The sequence below is a fragment of the Phaethon aethereus genome, assembly GCF_964289735.1.
Source record: "Phaethon aethereus genome assembly, chromosome: 16".
Classification (NCBI taxonomy): Eukaryota; Metazoa; Chordata; class Aves; order Phaethontiformes; family Phaethontidae; genus Phaethon; species Phaethon aethereus.
In genome coordinates, this window is record NC_138592.1 from 1,573,896 (window position 1) to 1,597,271 (window position 23,376).

Consider the following 23,376-nt stretch of genomic DNA (forward strand, 5'->3'; position numbering starts at 1 on the left):
GAAGATCAAAGCAATTGGCCATGTCCAAATTGTGCTTTAAAAAAAAAAAGTTTAAGATAAAAGGCAATGGGGGATGGAGAAGTGCAAGGAAACAAGAAGAAAATTAGTTATAGTGCCATCTTCTTTAAACTGAAGTGCATTATGGGTGAAGGCAGAATTTTTGCACCCAAGTGTGGTGGAGGCAGGAGTGGATCAAGATCCACTCTGTCTAGGAAGAATTTGCCACAGAACTATTTCAATATAAAGGGTCCTTTTTGGTAACAATGCGTGTTAGTACCAGAAACTTCTGTTACCAAGCAGTATGGCATAAAAAAAAATATTCAAATTTTTTTGTTACTCTTATGCAATGAGAGCTTACAGAACTTACTGCTAATTGTTTTTTGTGGAGTCTGTGTATTGTGTTCTGCATCATACTGTTTTGTATGCTGGGGTTTTTTATAACCAGATTCAGCTACTTCTAAGAATGAGGCGCCGGAGAAAATTCAGAGAAAGATTTCCTCCTTCTGCTTTAACCAGGAAAGCAAACTTGAATTGCCAGTGACCAAAGTATCAAAAGAAACCAGTAACGTGAGAGCGCCCACGGGCTCTGGAGCTGTGCCTATCTTTCCCTTAGAGATGGAGCCAGAGTGTGGTAGGTATAGGTGAGATTTTGGATGCAATTCTTTAATGCTTGAGAATAAAGATAAGTTACAGAAATTATAATTATGCTGATGATCTATTAAATGATTGGTTCATGCCTATATTTGCTCAAGTGCAATAATGATTAGTGTGGTTCGCTAAGCAGAATTTGTACTTTCTACTACTTGCATACGTTCTCTCAAAGTATTTCATTGTCTTTATCACAAGGCTGTAATAGTTTCCTGGGAACTTACAGCTTTTTCTTGACAACTTCCTTGTAAAGTGAGGATATAACCTCAGTTTCTAAGTGGGGATCTGAAGCACTGAGAGACTGAGTGAGGTCATGTGAAAGAAAGAACGTAACGGGGACAGGTATTGCACTGTTAAGGTAGTTCAGAAAGCTCATGGTCATTGTTTTCTGGACTGCACTGGAAGCGGGCGTGCATGAGTGTTTCACAGGTGATTTACTAGGATTTAGTAATTTCCTCCTTCTTTCTCTCTCTCTGCCCCCCCCCCCCCCGCCCCCTCTGTTCTAGGAAGATTCCAGTGCTCTAACTGCAAATCTGAGGATGATGTGCCTTTTAAATGTCCTTTATGTGACTTCACTTGCTGCAAAACGTGCTGGGAGCAGTTCTTAAAGGTTATCTCCTTTATTGGTTTCAGTTTTTCCTGAAACTGCAGGCAGATGTTATGCTTTTCAAGAGAAGCTTGTAGACAACCCCAGAAACAGAATTCCTCTGTTTACAGAGAGAACATCCTGATGGAAGATTTAGCGCTTGTTTCGTTACTTCCCTTGTTCTGCAATGTGACTGGAGACAGACCTCTCCTCCTTTATGCTGTTGTTTATACACCTTTGCAGGTCATTCTGAGCTGCCTCCACATGTTTTCCCATCTAGAGCTATGTAGGCAACAAGCTGTGGCGTCAGCTTGATTTTTTTTTTTTTTTTTTGTCCTCAGCCTGCTATGCTGTATTTCTTTTAAAATGTTAAAATCCAAAAGTATTTGATTATGAGGAATATATGTGAGAAAGTACAAGAAAGCCAAATGAAGACATCTCGTGTTTGTTGCAGATTGGGCAGTCAAACCCATTGTCTTGAATATGCGTTACCACTGAATATTCAGTTGTTCCTTTTATGCCAAAGCATAATGGGGATCAAGATCTGACAGTCAACATACTCCACTTAGGAAAAGACTCGAGGAAAGTTATGACAAGAATTTTACTAGCATGTGTGTTTAATCTCTGCTGCTTGAGACTTGAGTTGATTAAGGAACAGAATGAGCTTCCAGGGGAGGTTTTTTTGGTTAGGCAAACATTTATTATCCCACAGGGTGATTATATTACCTCAGCCCATAAATTTTTATCTTATAAATGTCTGGGGAAAAACAGTCTCCTTTTGCCAGTAAGATGTAACTTGTAATTACTGTTTCATCAGCTTAAGAATCCACAAAATTAGAACTGTTGTCTATCGAGCAATTGTACTGCCCTGTTCTGTGGTTTTTGTCTTGAAATTGGTAATTCTGAGGTCTGGTTTTCTCCTTAATACCCAAGTTAATGTGCATTTTCATAGCTCATAGATAAATCACAGAACTTGCTCAGCCTCAATTTTTTCCTTTTTCTGATTGTACATCTCTTAAACTGGGGACTAAAGTAGTGTGGTCTCCTAGATTAGTCTGTATTTCAGATTCAGGTCCTTGAATGTGTCCAGAGGAGGGCAATAAAGCTGGTGAAAGGGCTGGAAGGAATGCCCTGTGGGGAGCGGCTGAGGACTCTGGGTTTGTCTGGTTTGGAGAAAGGCGGCTGAGGGGTGGCCTCATTGCTCTCCACCGCTTCCCGAGGAGGGGACGTGCAGAGGGAGGTGCTGATCTCTTCTGCCTGGGATCCAGTGGCAGGACGCATGGGAGCGGTTCAAAAATCTGTCAGGGGAGGCTCAGAGTAGACACATTTAGGACACATTTCTTTACCGAGAGGGTGGTCAAACACTGGAACAGGCTTCCTAGAGAGGTGGTTGATGCCCCAGTGCCCTTAATAATGTGCGTTAACTTTTGTTCATCCCTGAAGTGGTCAGGCAGTTGGAATAGATGATCACTGTAGGTCCCTCCCAACTGGAAGTATTCTTTCTGTTCTGTTCAGATATCTAATACAAGGCCATGTTTGGGGAAATGAGTCATTCCCCGTGGGTCGTTTGTTGTTAATGACTTCCCTATTTGCCACTTACCTGAATAATCTTGCTAGTTACAGTGAAACTTCATCTCACGTTGTACCAGGTGATGGCAGGGGGAAGAAAAATATCTGTGTTTTTCTAAGCAAGGTGAATCAGAGCTCTGCTTTGTGGTAGTGTGCCACAGCCCTGTGAGGTGAATACAGTCTTATAATTGTTAAACGTCAGGAAAGACAGATACAGTTTGAAGCAAATAGTCAGAACATAATAGCAGACATACTGAGTCTGAGTAAACGTTCGTCCAGCGCAGCATTCTGTCTCTGACAGTGGCCAAAAAAGGATGGCTAGGAAAGGACAAAATAACATGACATGCATGAGTGGTGATTCTTGCAGTTAATCTCTGTCTGGAAGCTATTTGCAGCACAAGAACTCCCTGAGCCTAAGGTTGGTTCTGTATATTAAGAAACCTCTGATGCATTTCCATCATGTCCAATTCCTTTTGAACACAAACGAACTTGTCATCCATGTCTTAAGGCAAAGCACTTCCACAGCTTAGCCAAATGTTATGTGAAGAACCATCTCATTTTTTGTTGTCATTTTGAACCTGCTTCTTGCTAGTTCAGTTTAATGCCCCACTTGTTTAAAAAGGACAAATAAAATATCCTTCCAGCTCTCAAGACAATGCATCGTGGATACCCTGTCCTTCATAAGTGCACCTTGGGAGTCTTCCTAAATACACCAACTGTGTGATCCATTTGCCTCCTCCATAGACAACATATATCAAAGCCCTTATTTCTAAGAATGTTGGGTTTTTTTCTTGATTTGAACAACAAACTGTTGGGTGTGAAGATGTAAGAAGCATCTTCTCACCAGCTGAGACCTTTTGCTCTACTGTTCGAGCACCCCTCAAGGCTCAGCATGGCTGACATTCTGTAGCCTTTGTTATGGAGAACATGAAATTACATGGTCTTGTCACCTTTTCTTACCTTACTTAGACATACCTTCCTAGTGATGGATGGCTCTCGGTACACAGTAATGTTAGCTTGCTTATGATACGATTCAAATGCAGTTTGGTTAATGAAAAATCAAGTATCTTGTAGCTTGGGATATTACTTGAGGAGTGATGGAGAGACACTTCTCCCAGCGATGAGGCAAAACTTCTCTACTAGTCATGCAGATGAGGAGGAACAACAGCTTGGTTAAGATTGCAAACAGGAAGATTATTCCATGTTTCTCTTGAAACCAATCCCAGAGGAGCCATCTCCTAATGCTTCTGTTGGCATTCCTACCTGTGCGTTGGTTTGTTGTACAGGCAGTTGACTCCATTCGTGGCTAGGGCTGTGGCTGTGACAGAGGTGCCTTTACCAGCAGGAAATGAGCAACCTTGTCTGTTGTGTCTGAGCTCTCATCAGATGGCATCGGGCTTCGTCACCACTGACTGGGCTTTGTTAACAAGTTTACTCACTATGTTTCTTCAGCTCAAAAGCATTTCGGTGCATATTGTCCTACGAGGAAGTGACTAACAGCCTGTCATTCAAAATGCAATGACTTGGTTTTTGCAAATTGTGATGTCTTTCCCAGTTTGTTATTTTACTGAAATACCGTAGTGGTGGGGAGAGGCGGTGAATAATTTTGCAATGTTTTGGAAACTTCTGGAGGAGCAGACAGAATTGCCTGTGGCTGGAGGGGTATTAGAGGGATTAGTGCCGGTGCATGTTGGGTGATTTTCAAGTGCGTATGAGGAAGTCTTGCAGAGACTGTCAGTACACGCTGCTTTGGGGTTTAGTTTTCTGTGCAGAGGTCCATTGCTGCTTTTCAATGTTTAAATTCATCATTTATTCACGCTCTTTTTGCAGCTATTCCAGAGAGACTGTTATTCTCATTTGGACTATCTGTAATATGGGCAAATAATATAAGATTTCACAATTATATATTGCACTTAAAATTTTCAGAGCTCTTTGGCAAATCACTGTCTACTGGGAGGTAAAGTGAGTTTTCCCCTCCCCCTGCATTTATGGTATTTCAATTAATGTTTCTAGAATCAAAATGCTAGTGCCCAAACCTACTTTGCAGTCTACGACTTTTGTTACAGTGATGAACTTCCATACTGTAGGGAAGCCTGCGCAGTGCCCCTGATGTGGGTAACCATCATTTTAGCCTACTGAGCTGGCAATTTTATCACAACGATTTTTTTTTTTTTTTTTTTTATTTACTATCTCAAGTTTGAAATAAGCAGAGTATTTTAGGTTTACCAGTAATTTGCAAGATATAAAAAGAACAGTTGGGGCTCATTTGCACGTCAAATGGCTAAAGACCAGACTTTAAGATTAGTGAAGAAGCAAGCTGAAAGCCGGGTGGAGGAATGGTTGCCTCATGTACACAGTCTTCTGCTGTTAACCAAGAAAGGTGTGGGGTGGTATGAAGAAATAAATGTACTTGGTTCCCCTACAAAACTCTTGGTCATGACCACATGTATCACCTATGTCCTGGTATGCCCAGGAGATCACTTCCTTCTCATTTGTGCAAGAGGAAGCAGGAGTTCAGGGAACTCATCAGCCATCTTACGGGATTTTCCTAATAACAAGTACATCTATACTTCACAACAGCTCTTGCAGGCTCTGTATTTCCTTGTTCCTGTCTTTTAATCTTCCAGATATGTCGCAGCTGTAAGTAAAACGTGAGACAACTGCTGTAAAGTTTGCTGCTACTTCACTGGGAGGCTTTCTTTTTCCTCCTTTTATTGTTAGTTAAATAACTGACTGCACGGTAACACTGCATTGAAAAAATAGTAGATACCTTATCTTGGGGACTGTCAAATGACTAGCATGGCTTATAGTCCATATTGGACAATTATAAACTTGATAGAGGGATTTAATATATTATCTATGTATTTTGCTCATTTATTGATATAGATGGCGAAGAAATGCCCAGAGTGCCACAGTGATGTGAAAAAGCAGCGATTAATCCAAGTTTTCTTTTGGTCATAATCTCACTGACGGAAAGGGCAAGTACATGGTATCAGCAGGAAGAAATTGCTGCACTCTGGCTCTCAAGCTGAATGGAAGCAAGAGGAAGGTTCATTTAAGTATCTTTGATCCTTGGCTCTGGGTTACGTGCTGGGCACCAACACGTGTCATTTCCTACAAAGGTGATCAAGTCTGAAAGGTGTCTCTCTCAACCACTGGCAGGAGACAAAGCAGAATATTGTCCTCTGTTGGAATTAAGAAGGTTAATTTCTTATTTATTTTAGCCTGTAAGTTCTACTGTGGCCACTTTTATGGCCAAATTTTATAGCCTGGAGGTGGTTGTTATTCACAGGCCCTTCAGGTAATTCCAGATCCTGGAAAAACCCCGGCAATAGGACTACAGTGGGACTGCACTGGCTGAACAAGGAGGCCAGGCTACCCATCCTTACCGCACTGGTGTTCCTGGACAGCGTGATTCACATTCACTCTTCAGCGTTTGGCAGCAGCTGCTGTCTCCAAGAGCAGAAGATGCTGTAAGGATGATTTTCTAAAAAAGAAATTCCAGTGGTTGGACTGAGCAGAAAGACTCCCTTGCATCTGCTGTGCACCCCAAAGCCTGATCTTTCAGTCGTGCTGGGAGTTTTTGAAACATGCTTCTAAGGAGGCTTTGTTTTCTGCTCAGTACTGATATTTCCATTGTGCCTGTGTTATCTGATGTTTACTTTCCAAGAAAAATGAGCAAAGTGATTTAAAACTTTAAAATAAATCAAGTCAGGTGGGTTAAAAAAAAAATTCCTTAATACTTCCACTTTCTGTGAGTAGTGGATATAAGTGGTTAACCTGAAAAATTGTATCCATTTTAAATCTTCCGTAGATGCTGTAAATTAAAACTATAAATAAAACCATTTTTGTCTTAATTGAGTTTTGCTTGATTGTGGGTTTGGTTGGTTGTTTTTTTTAATTTTTACCAGATATAAAATCATTGGATATTTAGTCGCAATGGCCCTGGTAGGAGAGTAAGTGGAAAGGTTTATACTGTGGGATTTCTGACACTTCAGTATTTTTTTGTTTCACAAAAATGAGCAAAGGATTGTATTCTCACTTGCTAATTACTTTTGGGGTTCCTGTGATGACAGACACACTTCACATATCATATGTTTTCAGAATTTTCTGGGAGAAAAAAATCTAATAATTTTAGGGGTGTGGGTTTTTTTGGGTTTTTTTCCTCAGCCTGTAGGTTGATTTCATACAAATGGAATTTGGGAAAATTTTATGTTAATTGATAGCTCAAAGTTGAAAAGTGAGCTGCATTTTAACAGAAATTTCAAAGGTTTTTATTTCTCCCATTTATAGAATTCAAAACTGGTGTCACTTCAGATCTCAGTTGCTGGGATATTTGTCTTCATTGAGAAATTTCTTTTTTCAGATTGGAATCCACTTTACATAGAGACAACCTGGTCACGTGTGTGATACTGTGCCTCTCGTGCATTAAAATGTCGAATAACGTGTGTGTATTCAAGTCGGGGTTCACTGTGGTCAGACTATCGGAAGAACAAGAAGTGGTGTTCTTAAATGGCAGTGAAACAAGAACTTTCCATACTTCATTAACTAATAATTAGAAATAATGAATATTTAGACAGGAATTAAGGTGATTCTGGGCTAGCATATATTCTGACATGTTTAAATCCGTGAATGAATTTTACCTTCTACCTACTCACATATCTGTTCAGTGCACTACTGATAGTGGTTTAAGTTCTGAAAACAAGAATGAATAATGTTGAAAAAGCCCTAGATACTTGAAATGTAAGTAGGAAAAATTACAGAAAAATGTATTTATGTGTATATGTTTTGTAAAAATGAACAGAAAAAGATTTGGAGCGATGGTGTCAAGAAGACGGTAGTGTTAAACTCTTGTCCTTCAAAGGGACTCCGAGTTTTGTAGCGTGGTAACTGCGTTGTGTTTAATGATGGAAAAGCTACAATTTGCTGGAGTGAAATCTTGCCAGAAACATGGAAGAAGACAGCTTTGTGTCCCAAAACCAAAGCAACTCCATACCTGAAATGTGCTTAATTTTATTTGTCAGTCAAAGGGTTTTTTGTTGAGGTTGCACCTTTGTAAGTTGTGCCCTGAGCGTTCTTTAAGATAATTCGTTCTCTTTTGCTTTTTTAACAAGTATAGCAATAACTATTGCATTACAGGGGCTTGAAAAAGAAAAATAAAAAAGGTGATGCTCTTGGGGGAAAGCAGATCAGGCCAACGCCGATGTTTTGCAGTCGGCAGCTTTGGGGCAATCTGAATTCTCTGTGTGGGGCAAGGCTCGCGCTGCTTCCGACCAGATCCCCACGACTTCTTTTGGATGCTTGTTTTGAATTCTCGGTGCATTTTTTCAGCCTGGGCAAGCGGTGGAAGGGGAAGGAAGAGCTGAGTGAAATCTGGGGGCAGTGAACAGTGAAATGTTACTTAGTGGTAAGGTAGTTCAGTGCCTTGTCTACTCTGTGAAGTCCTGTCCCTGGGGAGAACTGCAGCTTACTGCTTATACCACTGGAGGGAAGCCACAGCACAGGACCTGAGCCTTGAACGTCTTCAGAGAGCGAGAGGAATAATGGCTTTGTTTAGGTTTGCCTGTTGGGAATTATCTGCTATGGACTGCAAAAATGCTGTAAGATCCAGCAAGACTAAATGAAACACTTAAAAGGTATGTGTGACTTGCTGGGACAAAAATTACTACCCACTTTCCCCCCGTCCCACCCAACCAGAGTAGGTTTCTAGCTGTGCTTTTTTCCTTGCCACTGGCATTGGTTTGGTTCTGGAGACTGTTCCTGCTTGGGAATGCTCCGTTGTTAGTGAGATGGGGCAGAGGAACTATGTTAAAAATATCTCTGTGCCTTCAAGAGGTTCACACATTCCTTCTTTTACCTTTTGGCAGTTAGATCGTCCTGCTGAAGAGATGTGCTCTTCTGGGCCCTGACAAGCTGTGAAAGACTTCGACGTCCCCATCAGCGAATCTGCTGTTTGCAGATGGGGTCGGTTTGGAATCGGTCTGGTTTTGTTGCCGCTTTCCGGTGTGGCGGGGGTCACGCTGCACCGGGTCTGGAAGTCTGGCTCCCCGCCGTCGGCGTCCCTTGGGCAGGACAGATGGATGCTGCCGTGTACAGGTGACAGAAGAGCATCCAGCCCGCAGGAGGTTGTCCTTGTCTGCAGCTCATCTGCTCATCACTTAGTGTTAGTTGTAGTAACAAACCGAATTTAATGATTCTGTCATTCCTAACCAATCTTGGAGAGGTTTGCTGAAAAATTATGCCCATCAATTTAAAAAAAAAAAAATAAAAGAAAAAAAGACAAGCTGCTGCAACTCTGACCAGTGACGAGCAAATAGGCCTTTATGTGGTATTGTCCTTCACCGGGTTTTACTGCAAACTCAAAGGAACTTCTCTTGTGGGAGAACACAGTTCTGAACTTGAGGTAGGTCTCAAGGTCCCTACCCTTGTAGATCGCTTGGCATTGCTATACGGCAACCCCGTTACCGGTTAGGAGAGTGGTGGTGCTGGGGCTCCCGCGGCATCCTTCCCCGTTTGCGGCAGACGCCCAGCAGCGACGTTCTCTGACCTGCGATCAGACCCTCGGCCCTCCCCGGCCCCAGCTCTCCACCCCCTGAGCGCTGTGGTGACCCCGCGTTCCCCGAGAATCGCTCCTCACGGAGGACTTGCGTGCACGCGTTTCCACTCGTCATTTCCAAAGAAATGCTCAGAGGCTTGTGCATCACCGAGCCTTTCATGACCTCGGTGTGGTCTTCCTAACTGTGTCCAGAGCGCTGCTTCCTCCCACCCCTGCCCCTGCTTCCAGTGAGACCTTGAAGGAAGAGGGTCTCCTGGAACGAGCTGTCAGGACGCGCTGCAGATAGCGATCTTTTGTCATCTTGAAACTAGTTGAATTTATAAGAAGGAGAGACGGAGATAGTACACGATTTATGAAGAAAGTGAAAAATTGTTTCAGAAAAAATGGACATTGCCGTAAGTGGTTAGAGGAACAAATCCAAACTACCGAGTGGTCCGGGAGAAGGAAACCTATCAAGGAGACTCCTTGCTGATTTTGGGAAGCAAATGACACATGAGTTACAAATCATGAAGGAAGTAGATATTAATCTCTCTTTATTGCTCCTGCCTTGCAGTGCTATGACTACAGCTGGAATATCGTCTCCAATTTTAGTGCTGTGTCATTGAAAGAACTTCTCCCATTGATTTTCCCAAATAAAGCTGAAAGGAATCGGGAAAAGAGACCAAAAATAACAATGCAACTGTTTTAGCAGGAAAGAGATGAACCGTGTCTTTGCTTGGAGAAGAGGCTGCTGACTGAGAGCGAGGGATTTCTTTGCTTTTCAGATTTTTCTCTGAATATTAGTGAGAAACCTGATTTCGCAAGAGCAGTTTCGAAAAGCAGTGCTGCTGGACACCCTGAAGCTCGCAGAAGGATGAAATGATGCCCTGTGTGGGGAAGTGAAATCGGAGCCATGACAGCGTGGTGCTAAATTCCTTTTCTAAGCTACCTCCGCAGGTTAGAAAGTCAGTAGAGTTGTTGCTTTCCAGTGATCAGGCGGTTGACCCCACACCCCCATTCTGGGAGGTGCGTTGGGCAAGTGAAAGGACAGACGGAAAAAGGTTAATTGCAGGTCGTTGTTCTACCCAACTCTTACCTCCCTGAAAGGTAGCGCTTGCCCAGGGAAGCCCTTTCTGCCCCACTGGTGTGGTATTTCAGTCTCTAAATACGAATCTGACAAATTCTTGTCACTGTTAAATTCAGAACAAAATGAACTGACGATGCTACGCTGCGGCATGGCGAGGGGCTGCGTACTTATGAGTTTCCTGGCGTGTTGCATCCACCCCGGCAGTTACCGTGAGCAGGGTGTGGGACTGCCGTGAGGTGCCATCCAGGCACACGTTTGCTTCCTACGTCTCCTGGGTCCCTCCATCCATTCACCGGTGTAAGCGGGCGTCCTTAGCAGGCAGCACGGGAGCGAGTGTTAGTGTGGTCCAGTGGTTTTCTTTCAATTGAAGCGGAATATTGAGGGAGACAGGGAAGAAACGAAGCCGTTCAGATTGCTTTGAGTAATCCTTTTACAAACGCCGCGGTATGACTCTTCATCATTTCAACCGACTCACGGGTTTGCAAAAGGCGAGGTGACCTGCTTTCTGTTGCAGCTTCTTGGAAAAGTCTAGATGTGTCAGCAAGAGGGCTGGTAACAGGCTGAAGAGCCACGTGAAATCCACGGTAGGAATACTGAGGTCAGCTTTCTGCCTACCGGAAAAGGAAGCGCGCCGCTGTTGCGCTAAGGCTGCTCTGAAACGCCAAGCTCCGCGCGGACGGCGAGAGCCTCGGCCGAGAGGTCTCGCTTTAAGTCTCCAGCTGGGTAAGCTGGAGTGCGGGGCTTCGTGCTTGCATCAACTTAGTGGCGAGTTTCACCCAAAAGACATAGCCTCAAGAGGATCTGCCTCAGTCCCAGGAGAGTGCTGGCAGATTAATTATGCATTTAATTACTGAGATGATGCATACTGACGATGCAAAGCCCCAGTAGTCCTTGACTCAGGAATCATGTCAAAAGGTGTTACAAATCATCAGGTTTACTCTGGGGAACGACAAGTGACTGAGATAAACCAGCAGTAGGGTTAAAACTCGTTTTAGAGTGGCCTGTGAAAATCAGCTCATCGCCTGTTCTCTGTGGAGTGCAGGTAAACGTGGCCCATGCCCTGCCCTCCGCTTATCCAACAGTGCGCTCGGACCAAACCACTGAGCCCTTTGATTCCAGCTAGAGTCAGGGTGTTTTCTTTAACTGCGATGTGTAGAAACTGATCTCACGGGAAGGAGCTTTGGATTCCTTCTGATCATCGGGGTTTACTTCCCCTCCTGGGTAGCAGAAAACTGGGTTTGATTTTCTTTGTAAATTGTGTGTTTAGGTCTTGTAGGTTTGATCTTCAACAGCGTTAAGAATAAAGTCCAAGAGATCCAGTGACTGACAGCTGGAAGTGAGCGGCTCATTCTGGTGTTGCAGAAGGCAAATGCTGAGATGTTAATTCTCTGTAATGATATGCAAAATGATTTGGCTGCTGGCCCCTGAGGAGAAAAACCTCCACGTGCTCTCACCTCCTCACCACGGCTCCTTCATGTTTCCAGAGACTTTGCATTCGCTTTTTGAGTGCGTGATCTGGTTTTGACTATTCTTGAGTGCCTGTTCAGAGAGTCTCTTTGAGAATGAGATGCTGCCACCTCCTTGGGCGTTGCTGGAGGATGAGGGGAGGCTGTTTGGGATGAGCTCCCCGCTTCCCCTTCCCCAACCGCAGGTGCCCATGCACCCGCTGTAGGTACGGCTCACGTTACTCTTCAGGACACCTTTTAGATTGTGGCTGGGTATAAATAGGGGGTTTGTGCCTGGGCTGTATACGTGGGCTTATATTGACGTAACACATGTGACTATACATGGAACAAGCGTGAAAAGAATATTTGGGAACACTGAGCGTTGAGAGATGAGGACATAAGGAGCCCGGTTATGATAGAAGATACTGCTATATAGGGTTGCAGCTCCGACCCGCAGCTCAGTCACACATGTAACAACTCTAAAAGATGTAAAGAACGCCGCTCATTGTGGTGTTGGGCCTCCCAAACTACAAGAGTACAAAAGAAAAAGTACAAAATTTTCCAAACTCGTTTTTTCTGCGATTCTGTATTTGGTGTTTGATAACTCGTGACTGCCGAGTGGCCTGAGCTACCCCATAGAGCAGAGGACGGACATGGGAACGGGGATGCTTGAGGAAACTACAAATCGCGACAGCTGCCGGAGAAGCCTGTTCAGAGGATGTTGGGCTGGCTTATGAAAAGAGATTGTATTCCTTGTGGATTCCCAGAGTGGAATTCCTTTCTTGCAGCTCAAACGAATCTGTTCAGAGCCCCAGCGCGGGGCAGGTGAGGGTCCCGAGTGCTGCTGTTTTCGGAGGCAGCAGCTGGTGTCCTCTTCGTCGGAGGTCTCCGGAGCAGGCAGCAAAGCCTGACCTGAGAGCAGCGAGGCTATAAACAGCAGTTCCAGAGAAAATTACCTGAGGGAGGATATTTTAGACCTTTCAGTGTCTCCACAAAGAGATGCTTGAGAAGTTGTGCGTGTTAAGCAAGTGTGTTTATGGACTGGCAACTGTTTTAAGACTGGTCTCTTACGTGCTTTTGTCCTGAGCAAGCAAGGCTGTGCCAGCCGAGGGCTGTAATCCCTATTTTATCTCGAGAGGTGGTGCGGGTGGTGATGCTTTACTGGTATAAAACCTGCCAAGTGGTTTTTTTCCCTAGTCGCAAGCCTGCTGTTCAACGTGCCAAGCCAGAGCCCTGCCTGAGGCAGGGGGGTGGCCGGGGGTCCCGGCAGCCGCGGGCTGTGCCAGTTGGAGAGGCCACGAGGAGTTTGTGCTGCAGGAACTGGTGGGGTTTGTGTGGCGGCGGCAGCCCAGCGTGCAGATCACAGCTCTCTTGCCCTTTTCACAGCTGGAGATGGCAAACCACGACGTTAACAGGGGTGTGGTACAAAAACCAACAGATTTCCCAGATGAGTGCTCTGTGCATTAGGTTGGTTTGTATGTAGGTGTGTTTCTTCTCTTCCATTGCTTGAAAAGTTTAAAAACAAGGAAAAAAAGTTGAAAATTTTTTTTCAGCTAGCTCTTTGGGATCAGTTGCAGCTTTCGGCGTCCTCTCTGCCTTCTGGCACTGTTCCTGGTAGGAAAGAGAGTGTCTGGGAGGAAATGAAAAGGCAGGTTTTCAGGTATGGAGTACGCTGTGGTCTTCACGGGCTCAGCAAGGAGCTCTCCTGCTTTTACACCAAAGAGCAGGTAAATTCTGTGCTGCTTCTCCTTCCCCCTGTGCTTGCGGTACGGGGGGGTGCAAGCTCTGCAGCGTGTGCCTGCTTTCCTAGCAAGTAAAGCTCTTCACAGAGGTGCCCTTGAATTTTCTTGTCTTCAGAGGGAATCTGGTGAGACCGGCAGAAGGACAAAGTACACGAGTCCGATGTACTTAAGCCGGGGCAGTGCAGAGTGAGCAGGCACCGGTAAATGCGCTTCTGCATGGCTCTGCCGAGCACCGAACCCGAAGGCTAAGCTCAGCTTCTGTCAAAAGCCTTGGGGTCCAAGGCTTGCGGCAAAGTGTCACCTGTAAGATATTTAAACGCTGACCTCCTCAGCGGCTGGATGTTGTCATCCCACAAAAGGTAACTCCGAGGGGTTTAATGTTACAGGTGGAGGTAGAGTGTCACCCTGAGCGCTCCTGGAAGGAGGGAGATGAAGCTCTGAGCCAGCTTCAAGAACGTGTTGCCCAACTGCTAAAACTCTGGGCTGTTTTAGCAGGGGCAGGGAGGCAGGACGGGGTCTCGCACCGGAGCCCTGGGGCAGAGCTGGGGCTTTGCTCCTGTTCGCCGCCGGAACAGCCCCACAGCACCGGTTTCACCGCTGCCAGCCAGGGCGAGAAATGGCACATCTGGGCTGCGTTGGGGGGCAAACGGTGCCCCCAACAGCGGGGGGCAAATGCTGTTACTGGGAAGTTATTTAGCATTTCCAGCCAGGGAACAGAGCGTTCGCAGGGGAATTTCCCTGCCTTTCCCCAGACGAAAAAAAAACCACACAACAAAACAAAAAAACGCCAAAATAAAAAGTCCTCCTCACACCACTGTACAACTGCCTCCTCGCTCCCGCAGGTAAGCACCGGCTCTTGCCCGGAGAGCTCTGCTTCTCGGCCCGAGCAGAAAGGGCAGCGGTGAGCGGGGGGGGCGGCGAAGGGGGGCCGGGGGGGGGGCCGGGATGGGGCCGGCCGCTTGCGCAAGAGGGTCTTTCCCAGGGGCTGGGCTATAAAGGTGCTGCCCGCCGAGGGGAGCGGCGCGGCGCGGTGAGAGCCGGGGTGCGGGGCGGGGAGGGGATGCGATGGGGAGGGACGGCATGCGATGGGGAGGGAGGGCAGCCGGTCCCGGGATGGGATGGGGAGGGAGACCTCGGCTGCTGCTCCACCACTTCAGCCCCTTCTGCCCCCCCGGTGGCCGCAGCCGCTGCTGTGGGTCCCGCCTGCTCCCGGGCTGGGGGTGACTTCTCCTCCTCCGAGCGGTGACGCGTGTCGGGGCGCTGAGTGCGTCAGGAGCACGGTCACGGTCAGCAGCCTTCCACCAGCCAGCCGGTTCTTCACCGAGCTGTAAGACTCTGCCTCTGTCCCCGGGCTGGGGAGAGCCGGCATCTCCCTCGCAGGAAGGGCTGTCCCGAAAGCAGACGAGAAAACTCAGCCTTTCCCAACCGCCCGCCCTCACTTACTCTCCCTCTTTCTGCTTTGAAGCCGCACGGCTGGACCAGCACTGCCGCTGCAGAGAGGAGCTCCAGCCCCGCCGCTGCCCTGGGAGCCGGCGCAGCCTCTGAGGAAGCCTCTCCGTCTCCCCAGGTTTCTGGCCCGTGGCTGTCGGCAGCCCTCGGTGAGATGCCACCCTGCCACGCGCCGGGTTCCCCGCACCCATCCAAGGTAATGTGCCGTCTGCCCCTAAGGTTGGGCCCACGTGCTCTGGAAAGGGGGAATCAGCCAAAGTCTGGGATTCTCCGGTCCTATACTGAGCATCCGAAAAAGTTTAGAGCTCCTATGGAGCACACGACGCGTTTGCTGGTTTGGAAAACTTCCCTTCTGCTTCCTGATCTGCAGAAATCTTACCCCAAATGCCGGGAACTGCCTGGGGTGGGAAGAGGAGGAGAACGTGCTGGAGCTGCTTTTAGCGCTGACGGAGGGAAGAGGGGTTGTGAAGGCCACAACGTGGGTTTGAGAAGCATCGTTGGGGAAGGATGCTTTGTCACCTGGGCTGGCAAGCGGAGGGCGATGGGGAGGCACGTGGGGGGCAGCGGCTGGTCCTCGGTACCACCGTTGCTTTACCCCTGGGGCTGGGGGGAGCGTGAGGTGGGAGAATAGGTTCTTGCGCCTACAACGGTAACGAATTCCGTAAGGCAGCAGCCGTGTTTGCTGCCGCTGCCCCGCGAGAGGACGAGCTAAGGGCTCTTTGCGCTGTCTTTGCTGTAGTGGATGTTTGCCCCTCTCCTCTTCTTCCTGGCTGAGCTCTGCTGCAGCGCCCAACCCACTTACCAATGGAAAGATGCTGTGACGAACGAGAAGCTCACCTGCCAGCAGTGCCCGCCGGGGACCTTCGTGGCACAGCACTGCACCAGGGACAGACAGACGGTGTGCGCGCCCTGCCCGGATTTGCACTACACGCAGTACTGGAACTACCTGGAGAAGTGCCGGTACTGTAACGTCATCTGCGAGGAGAAGCAGGTGGAGGTGCAGCAGTGCAATTCCACCCACAACCGTGTCTGTCAGTGCCAGGAGGGCTACTACTCGGAGATGGAGTTCTGCATCAGGCACTCGGAGTGTCCGCCAGGCTCCGGTGTAGAGAAGCTGGGTAGGTACCCTAGCCAGGCGGCTGCAGCAGCGGTGGGTGTGCTCGTGAGGCTCCCGTCACATCCCAAAATCTCCGCTGGAGCTAAAAATCGAGGAGAAATACGGCAGCCGATGATTGCCCGTAACCTGACCTACTCCCTTTTTGCTCACCGGCGCGGTGCCTTCCTTGCTGGCGTGTGAAACTGCTCCTGGCCTCTTTTCCAAGGAGTGATTTGTTTGGTTTTTTCCGCCCCCCGCTTTTGCCTTGAAAGCCTTTGAAATGCCCCAGCACCACGCTTGGACGGGCTGCGGCAATGCTGGTTGCCTGCTTCACCTGCCGCAGCAGGCAGAGCCGGACCGCGACCCACCCGTACCTGGAGCAGCAGCTCGCCCCGCGGGGCTCTCGGTGGGTGGAAGCGTCCCAGCGGCTCCTGCTCCTCTGTCTGCTCCCTTCTCCTTGCAGGCAGGTAGCCAGGGAGCTGGGAATGCTAATTATCTGGGCTGAAAAGGGCTGCTAATGATGCAAGGGCAGGGCTGGTGAATGTGTGTAGCTCTGGAATCGCTACATGGAATCTTTTGCGATTTTCATTGAGTAATTCGGAGAGGTTGTATTTAAAACACAAAATGGATATGTGGGCAGGTTCCAAAACAGTAAAATCAGCCTTGTTTTGATTCACGTCTAGGGGAGATTCATGAGTCTGAGACTCTGTCCCCTGGCGAGATAAAAGTCACAAGAGATTTTAGGGGGGGTTATTTTTCTGTCATTTCCCCAGCACAAATTTGCCTGGCCCTTTGGTGTGCGTGTGCGCACACTTTCTAAAAGCACAAGTTGCCTACGAGCGCGTTTCCCTCCCCGCTGAATCCCTGAGGACTGGGCTCTCTCTGGAAGCCACAGCCAGGCGTAGCAAAGGTGTGTGGGCAGCAAAGCCAGCGTTGTCTTGCTTCGTGCTTTGAAGTGTGGAGGCTTTTGAAGTCCTTCCACGAGCGGCACAGAAGAGCTCCAGGCTCCCAGGCCAGAGGAGGTATCCTTGTTGTCTTCAGCTGAAGCTTATGGTTGAGGTTCAGGGTTTCATTTTCCTTTAAGACATGACTGTTACAAACCGCAGTAATGCAGCGATGGTGAATTAGGTCTCCAAATAACGCAGGGAAGCCCTTTGACATTAGACATCAAATTTGGCTGGAGGCTTGGCTGTAGGACTGATGCGAGCAAACTGGGCCATTTGAGGACGAGCTAATCTTTTTTTTTGTTATTATTTATTTACACATGGCTTCTTGTGCAGGGAATGATGGCACCCCAGCCCAGACCTCTGAACCACACAGCAAGGACCGAGCATCCAGCGTGGGTGGGCAGAGCCCTGGGGCTGTGAGCGCTCGTGCCCGTCGGGGACGGTGCGATTGAGGAGCGGTGGCCGTGGGCAGAGCTCGCTGGCTTTCGGGTTGGAGGGGTGCTTTGTCCCGTGTGCGGTGCCTCTGGGGACGTGGGCTTCCTGCGGGTTTCCCACGTGCAAACACTGGCCCAGGCGCTGGGCTCATCAGCTGAGCTGGCTAGCACATCTCCCGGTAAAGCCAAAGCGATGGCCTAAAGCGGGTTGCAACCAGGTAGAAACCTTGTTCTTAACCAGGTATGTGACGAGGAGATGAGAAGGGGTGTGAAATTCGCTGCCGTCAGGGCCGTTCCCTCTTCTCCCAAGGAGCGTGCAAGGCACCCTGGTGCAATCTCGCTCACGTGGCACCGTCCCTGTGAAACTGCGGCGGGTCTGGCCCGGAGCCTGGCTGGGAAGCTGCGGCGCTGCTGACGCGAGCAGAGCTTTCACCTTCTCAGCGACTTTTACTTTCACTTGGCCCGGAGCCTCCTGACTGCTGTGCATCAAAGGGCTGGTTTGGCACTCGTCGTCCCCGCTGGCGTCTGCTACCCACGAGGTGGCCCTTTTCAGGAGCGGATGAGACCTCTCCTTGTGTCTGGAGGCTGGTGGCAATTTATCGTCATGCGCCAAAAGCCTTGGCTTGGGAAATGGCCGGGGAAAGCCTTGCTGGTTGCCCTACAAGTGGATGCTTCCCAGGAGAGTTGCAGGCAGCGATCATTTCCAAAACATCACCCTCATGCTCGAACAGTGTCTGTTGGCATTGTCCCCAGCTCCTGCCCCTGCTCCCTTGCCGGCTTGTGACCCCAGGCTGACGGTCCCCTTGCCTCCCCGCGTGCAGGTACCCCCTTCGAGAACACCCAGTGCCGCGCCTGCCCCCGCGGCTTCTTCTCTTCCTCCAACTCCAGCACCAAGCCGTGCCAGCCGCACCAGAACTGTGAGCAGCAAGGGAAGGTGACCAACGTGCAGGGCAACCAGTACCACGACACCCTCTGCACCTCCTGCAGACTGGGGAGAAGCAACAGCACGCAGGGACCAGGTGAGCGTGGGCCGAGGGCGCGGGATGCCGGGACCACGATGCTGCCAGTGCGGGAGTGAACTTTCTGGTGACTTTTTTCCTACATAGATGCAAAATGAGGTGAAATAGCTTCTAGAAGTATGGTGCGACCCATAATTAATAATAATTGCGGGTAATATATCATCCGTCTGCCTTGCTCCCACTCCAGGGTTGGTCCCGTAGGGCAAGGGCAGGGTGCAGGGCTTAAGCAACAGCCACTGCTCAGCCAAAGCCCATGCGGGCTCCTTGCTCAGCCAGAGCAAAGAGCTGGCAGTGAAATCCTGCCGCATCTCACCAGGAACTGGGATAACTGGGGATGCCGGCACACGGGGACAGCTTTGGCAGCCGTTCGGCTGTGACTGATGGCTCACAGCGATAAGCGGTCCTGGCAGTCATGTGAACGGACGCGGCATCAAGGGCTGAGCCTCCTGCGCTCGCTTCTCCCGGGCTTCCAGCCCGTTTTCCAGGGAAGCTTTTATTATGGCCACAACCTTGTCTCACGCAGGTCGAATGGAGCAGAGTCCAAGGTACGTCGGAGGTTCGATGTAAGGGTGGATTTTGACCTGTTAGTGAAAAAGTAGAGCCATGGTGTCACCACGACAATGCAAATGTAGCGTCGAGCCTCGGCGGAGGCTGAAGGTTGGGCAGGAGCTGCCAGCGGGCACAAATATAGGGCAAAGGAGCGGGGGAGAGCGATGGGCTGGCTCCGGGTGCTTTGTAACATGCACCCCAACAAGTCATGGGATGAGAAAGGGACTGGTAAGCATCTCAAGGGCCGGATGTCAGTGGAGGTGAGGCAGGCAGCTGTTTCGAACCACCCGCTCTACCCTGAGCATCCAGCCAAGATGAACGGGGGACAAATTCAATGTGACCGATCTGGGTGCCAGTGAACCTGCACCCTTGGACTTCCAAAAAAACCCAACAAAACCATAGAGCCACAGAGCAGCCCAGGCTAGAAGGGACTTGGAACGTTCACCTGGTGCAGCCTTTCATGGGAAAGGGAGCCTGGATGAGGTTATCCGGCACCCTCTCCAGCCACATCTCGAAGACCTCCAGTGATGGGGACTCCACCACATCCCCGGGGAGGTCGTCCCAGTGATTGACCCTTCTTACCATAAAAAATTAATTTCTTCCATCATGATGAAGCTTGAGCTTCAATACCAGCTTCTCCTCCGTGGTGACGCAGCCAGGAGGCCGTTTCCCCCAGCAGCGTGCGAGAGGACCTCTCGCCTCCCCGTCCTCTCCTGGCACCGCCAACGCGGCACGTTTCTCCTCACGAAGCCTGACTCACGCCGCGAGCTCCTTGCCAGGAGCGTGATCTCACCGGAGAGAGGAGATGGAAAGCTCTGTCGTCAGCGGGACGCGGTCCCGGGGAGGGGGGGACGGTCAGGTGAGGGCTGCGTCAGCAGCACGTGCGCTGCCGCTCGTCGGGCAACGGCACGCGCAGCCAGACCTGAACGTTCTGAACGGCACGTTCAGCTACTTATAGAGCCAGAGGAGGCCCGTGAGCAACGGGAGCCGAGGCGGTTCGTCATGATTTCGCTCGGGAGGCAGACGGGCACCTGCCTTCCTGCCGCAGCGGCAGCCGTGGGGGCGATTCGGTATAAACCCCCAGTTCGCAGGAGAGGCAGAGCCTGGGCAGGGAGCCCGACCCACCCCGCTCTAACCGGTGAAACCCTTCCCAGTTTACAATGGCGTGAAACTGGGCTAAGTCTCTCCCTGACTGAGTAATCGTTTGGCCTTTCAATCGTGTCTGTTGAAAATTCTTTCTGATTTTATTCCTTACGCTGGACGCGCCCCAGCAGTGCTTTAACCAGCTGGGACCAGGTCTGTCCAAAGCCCCGCGCTGGGCTGTGCTTGGGGCTGATCCTGCCCTGAGATGTAAAAGTCTGCATGGGAAAATAGAAACTTCCAGGAAAAATAACAGGTGTAAACACCTACTGCGATTACTTCATTTTTTTGTCAGGAATTTCCCTCTTCTCCTACTCCCTGGCAGGGAGGAGCTTAGAAAAGGTATATTTAGGTTTTTCAAAACTAGAGGAACTTTTACACGTTGTTTTCTAACTGCCCCGTATGGGGCCACTGCCTGCGGCGAGGGCTGGACCCAGCCTTCCAGGGCAGCCAGCAGGCAGAGATGGGCTCTGGCCAGTTAATAATGCCACGTTTGGTGCTTTTCTCCTCCTTCTTCCTTCCAACCTCATTTTTTCCACCGGCAAAATGCTTTTTCTGACCGCACACCCTCCTCCCCCTTGACTTAGGCGAAGGACGAGCTGCTGCAAGCCAGATGCTGCTGCGTCCTCGGGCAGGGGCTCGCGCGCGGCCGGGGCAGCCGCGTGCGTGGGCAGAGCTGGGCAGACGGTGCCCAGCTCGCGTTCATGGATCTACGTGGCCGCAGCAGCTAAAATACCCTCCTGAATCTGGCAGAGGGGTTGTGTGGCAGGTTTCCTGGCAGGGCTCGCTGGGCTGGGACCCCCAGTCCGAGCCGCGGCCAGGGAGCAGAGCCTGGGTGAGGACGATTTCACAGAATCACAGAAGTGTTTGGGTGGGAAGGGACCTTTAAGACCATCTAGTCCAACCCCCTGCCATGAGCAGGGACATCGCCAACCAGAGCAGGTTGCTCAGAGCCCCGTCCAGCCTGACCTGGGATGTTTCCAGGGATGGGGCATCCACCACCTCTCTGGGCAGATGTCCCACGGAGAGGCTGTGGGGCAGCGGGATCAGCAGAGCTGTGACCTGCTCTCCTGGTGTCCCACAGTCACCGTCCCTCTAACCTCCAGGTGGTTCTCTCCCCCCAGCTCTGGGAGACGACGACTGTGAGCAAGCCATGATAGACTTTGTGGCGTACCAGAACATCCCCGTCAGAAAGCTGAAGCGCCTGCAGCAAATCCTGGAGCGCTCGCCGAGGAAGCAGGCGCTGGGGACCAGGGCGGCCATCCAGGAGAAGTTCAGGGCTTACCTCACCCACCTCAAAGAGGGGCACTACGAGGTCACCAAGGAGCTGCTGGACGCGCTGCGAGCTGCCAAGCTGCACTCCATCGAGGAGAAGGTCCGCGAGCGCTTCCTCCTGTACTGAGAACATGAACTGAGCTTTTCGGGTGGTTTTTGTTCTGGTTTTCTTCTGTGGCTTCATTAATTTATTAATCTTTCCACACCTAACTTGAAAAGCAGCGTAGAGACGAGCGAAGGGTCAGAGTGGAGGCGTGCCGCGGCAGCGGCGCTGGGTCCCGCTCTGCGTGCGGCTGCGTCGCTGCCTGCGGGGGGGGATGCTGTGAGCAGCAACATCCCCGCACCAGCGGCCGGGGCAGCTCCTGGGAGCTCCCTGGCTGCTGATTTTCCGGCACTCGGCAAGGGTCAATATTTTATCAGGAGAGAAACATGCAGCCAGGGTCATTTTTTCTGGGGAAGAACCCAGGTCCCCCTTTGCAGACAACTCTCTGGCTTTGTTTCAGGCTGCGTGGGTTTGGGTTTGGGGTGGGGTGGGGGGTGTTAGTTATTTAACAGTATTTCCCACAAGGGTTTCACTCGCGTTTGTTCGTCATGCTTTGTTTTGAGAAAGGAGCTTACTGCTGAGACACACACCGGGTGTAGGATGCCCCTGAAGTCACTGGTACAGCCAGCTTTACATTTACTTCCAAACTACCTGTTTTTATACCATGTGCGAGAGATGTTTTGTAAAGAAAGAAACCAAAGAAGTTATTTTATTTTACAATTCTTTGTCAGCAGAGTCCTTTCCTAGTCTCATATGGAGGAGAGAGATGGTGTTGTGAGTCCCAGACCACCATCTTCTGACTCCGCTTCCCCTTCCCTGCTTTTTGCACGTGCTTCACCCCACGATCACACAACATCAGCCATCCAGGCACGCGCCGAAACCAGCCCCCGTGAGCCACGGCCGGGCTGCGCGTGGGCAGACGGAGCCTTGTCTGCCTTGGGGTTCGCCGCTGGCGCGGCCAGGGCGAAGTTCACGTCGCTTGGGTCAACCCAACCCAACCGTGTCAGCCCGAGCCCCGGGTCCGTCCCCAGGCCCCACCGGACACGGTGGCATGCGAAGAGGCGCTTGGCCAAGAGCCCTGTGCTGACGGCAGGCGGGGGCTTTTTCAAGCCTTGCAGATGTCACTTAGGGAAGTCAACAAGGGTAACCCTCGCAGGCATCTTCCAGCCTGTAGCAATGATGACACAGAGCCTACAGCTTCTGCCTTGAATGAGTTTGACTTTTTTACAGCTCTTTTTTTAGCTGAGTGGTTGCCAGGAATAGTTTGTGGTTCAAAAGAGGAATATTTTCCCCGAGCTAGAAGCTGTTAAAAAGCACTGGGAAACATGTGCTGTGTGGAAGTGCCCCCACACTTCCCCCGTGCGAGGAGGGCTGACATGGCCGAGTACAAGAGGGGGCTTTAACTTCCCCTTGCTGCCACAGACGAGTCCTGGGCCCTTCCTGCAGCCAGGACAGGTTGTTCATCCATGGCGGCTGGATGAACGGGGCTGATCCTGGGGGAAGCACTTGCCTTTTAGCTGCTCCAGAGCTCCCGAGTCCCCGGATGTCTCCTCACAGCTGCCTGGCACTGCACACTTGTAACTGGGGGTCCCAGGGTCCCTGCAGCCGGCTCACCCTGGTTTTAGGCTCTGGGGACGAAGCGGTTCAGTGACCCTTGCACTGCCCTGGGTCAGTTCAGCCAGGGACAGAGAGAAGCAAAAACGGCTGAAAAGCAGCAGAGGGGAGCGCTTGCTCGCACCTCTGCGCTGAGCCAGGACCGACCCTGGCCAAGCCTGGCCTTGAAACCCTGCAAAGGAGGTTGCACGAGGGCCA

The 23,376-nt window shown here is 50.1% G+C and overlaps 2 protein-coding genes across 2 annotated transcripts in view; both read left to right on the plus strand.

Moving 5' to 3' along the window:
* RTEL1 (regulator of telomere elongation helicase 1) overlaps positions 1-5,764 on the plus strand; it is a gene marked incomplete at both ends in the record, with an annotated part of 49,412 nt that extends 43,648 nt beyond the window's left edge. Inside the window, 3 exons of the mRNA XM_082007377.1 lie at positions 446-631; positions 1,155-1,258; positions 5,690-5,764. Of these exons, the coding sequence (XP_081863503.1) occupies positions 446-631; positions 1,155-1,258; positions 5,690-5,764 (365 nt within the window). The remainder of the gene's footprint in view (positions 1-445; positions 632-1,154; positions 1,259-5,689) is intronic.
* An 8,212-nt stretch (positions 5,765-13,976) lies between these two features.
* TNFRSF6B (TNF receptor superfamily member 6b) lies at positions 13,977-21,648 on the plus strand (the record flags this gene model as incomplete). Its single annotated transcript, XM_082007412.1, has 4 exons — positions 13,977-15,257; positions 15,801-16,179; positions 18,360-18,557; positions 21,371-21,648. Exons 1-4 carry the CDS (start codon positions 15,216-15,218, stop codon positions 21,646-21,648), a joined length of 897 nt encoding a protein of 298 aa, XP_081863538.1. The 5' UTR covers positions 13,977-15,215.
* Between the last annotated feature and the right edge of the window lie 1,728 nt (positions 21,649-23,376).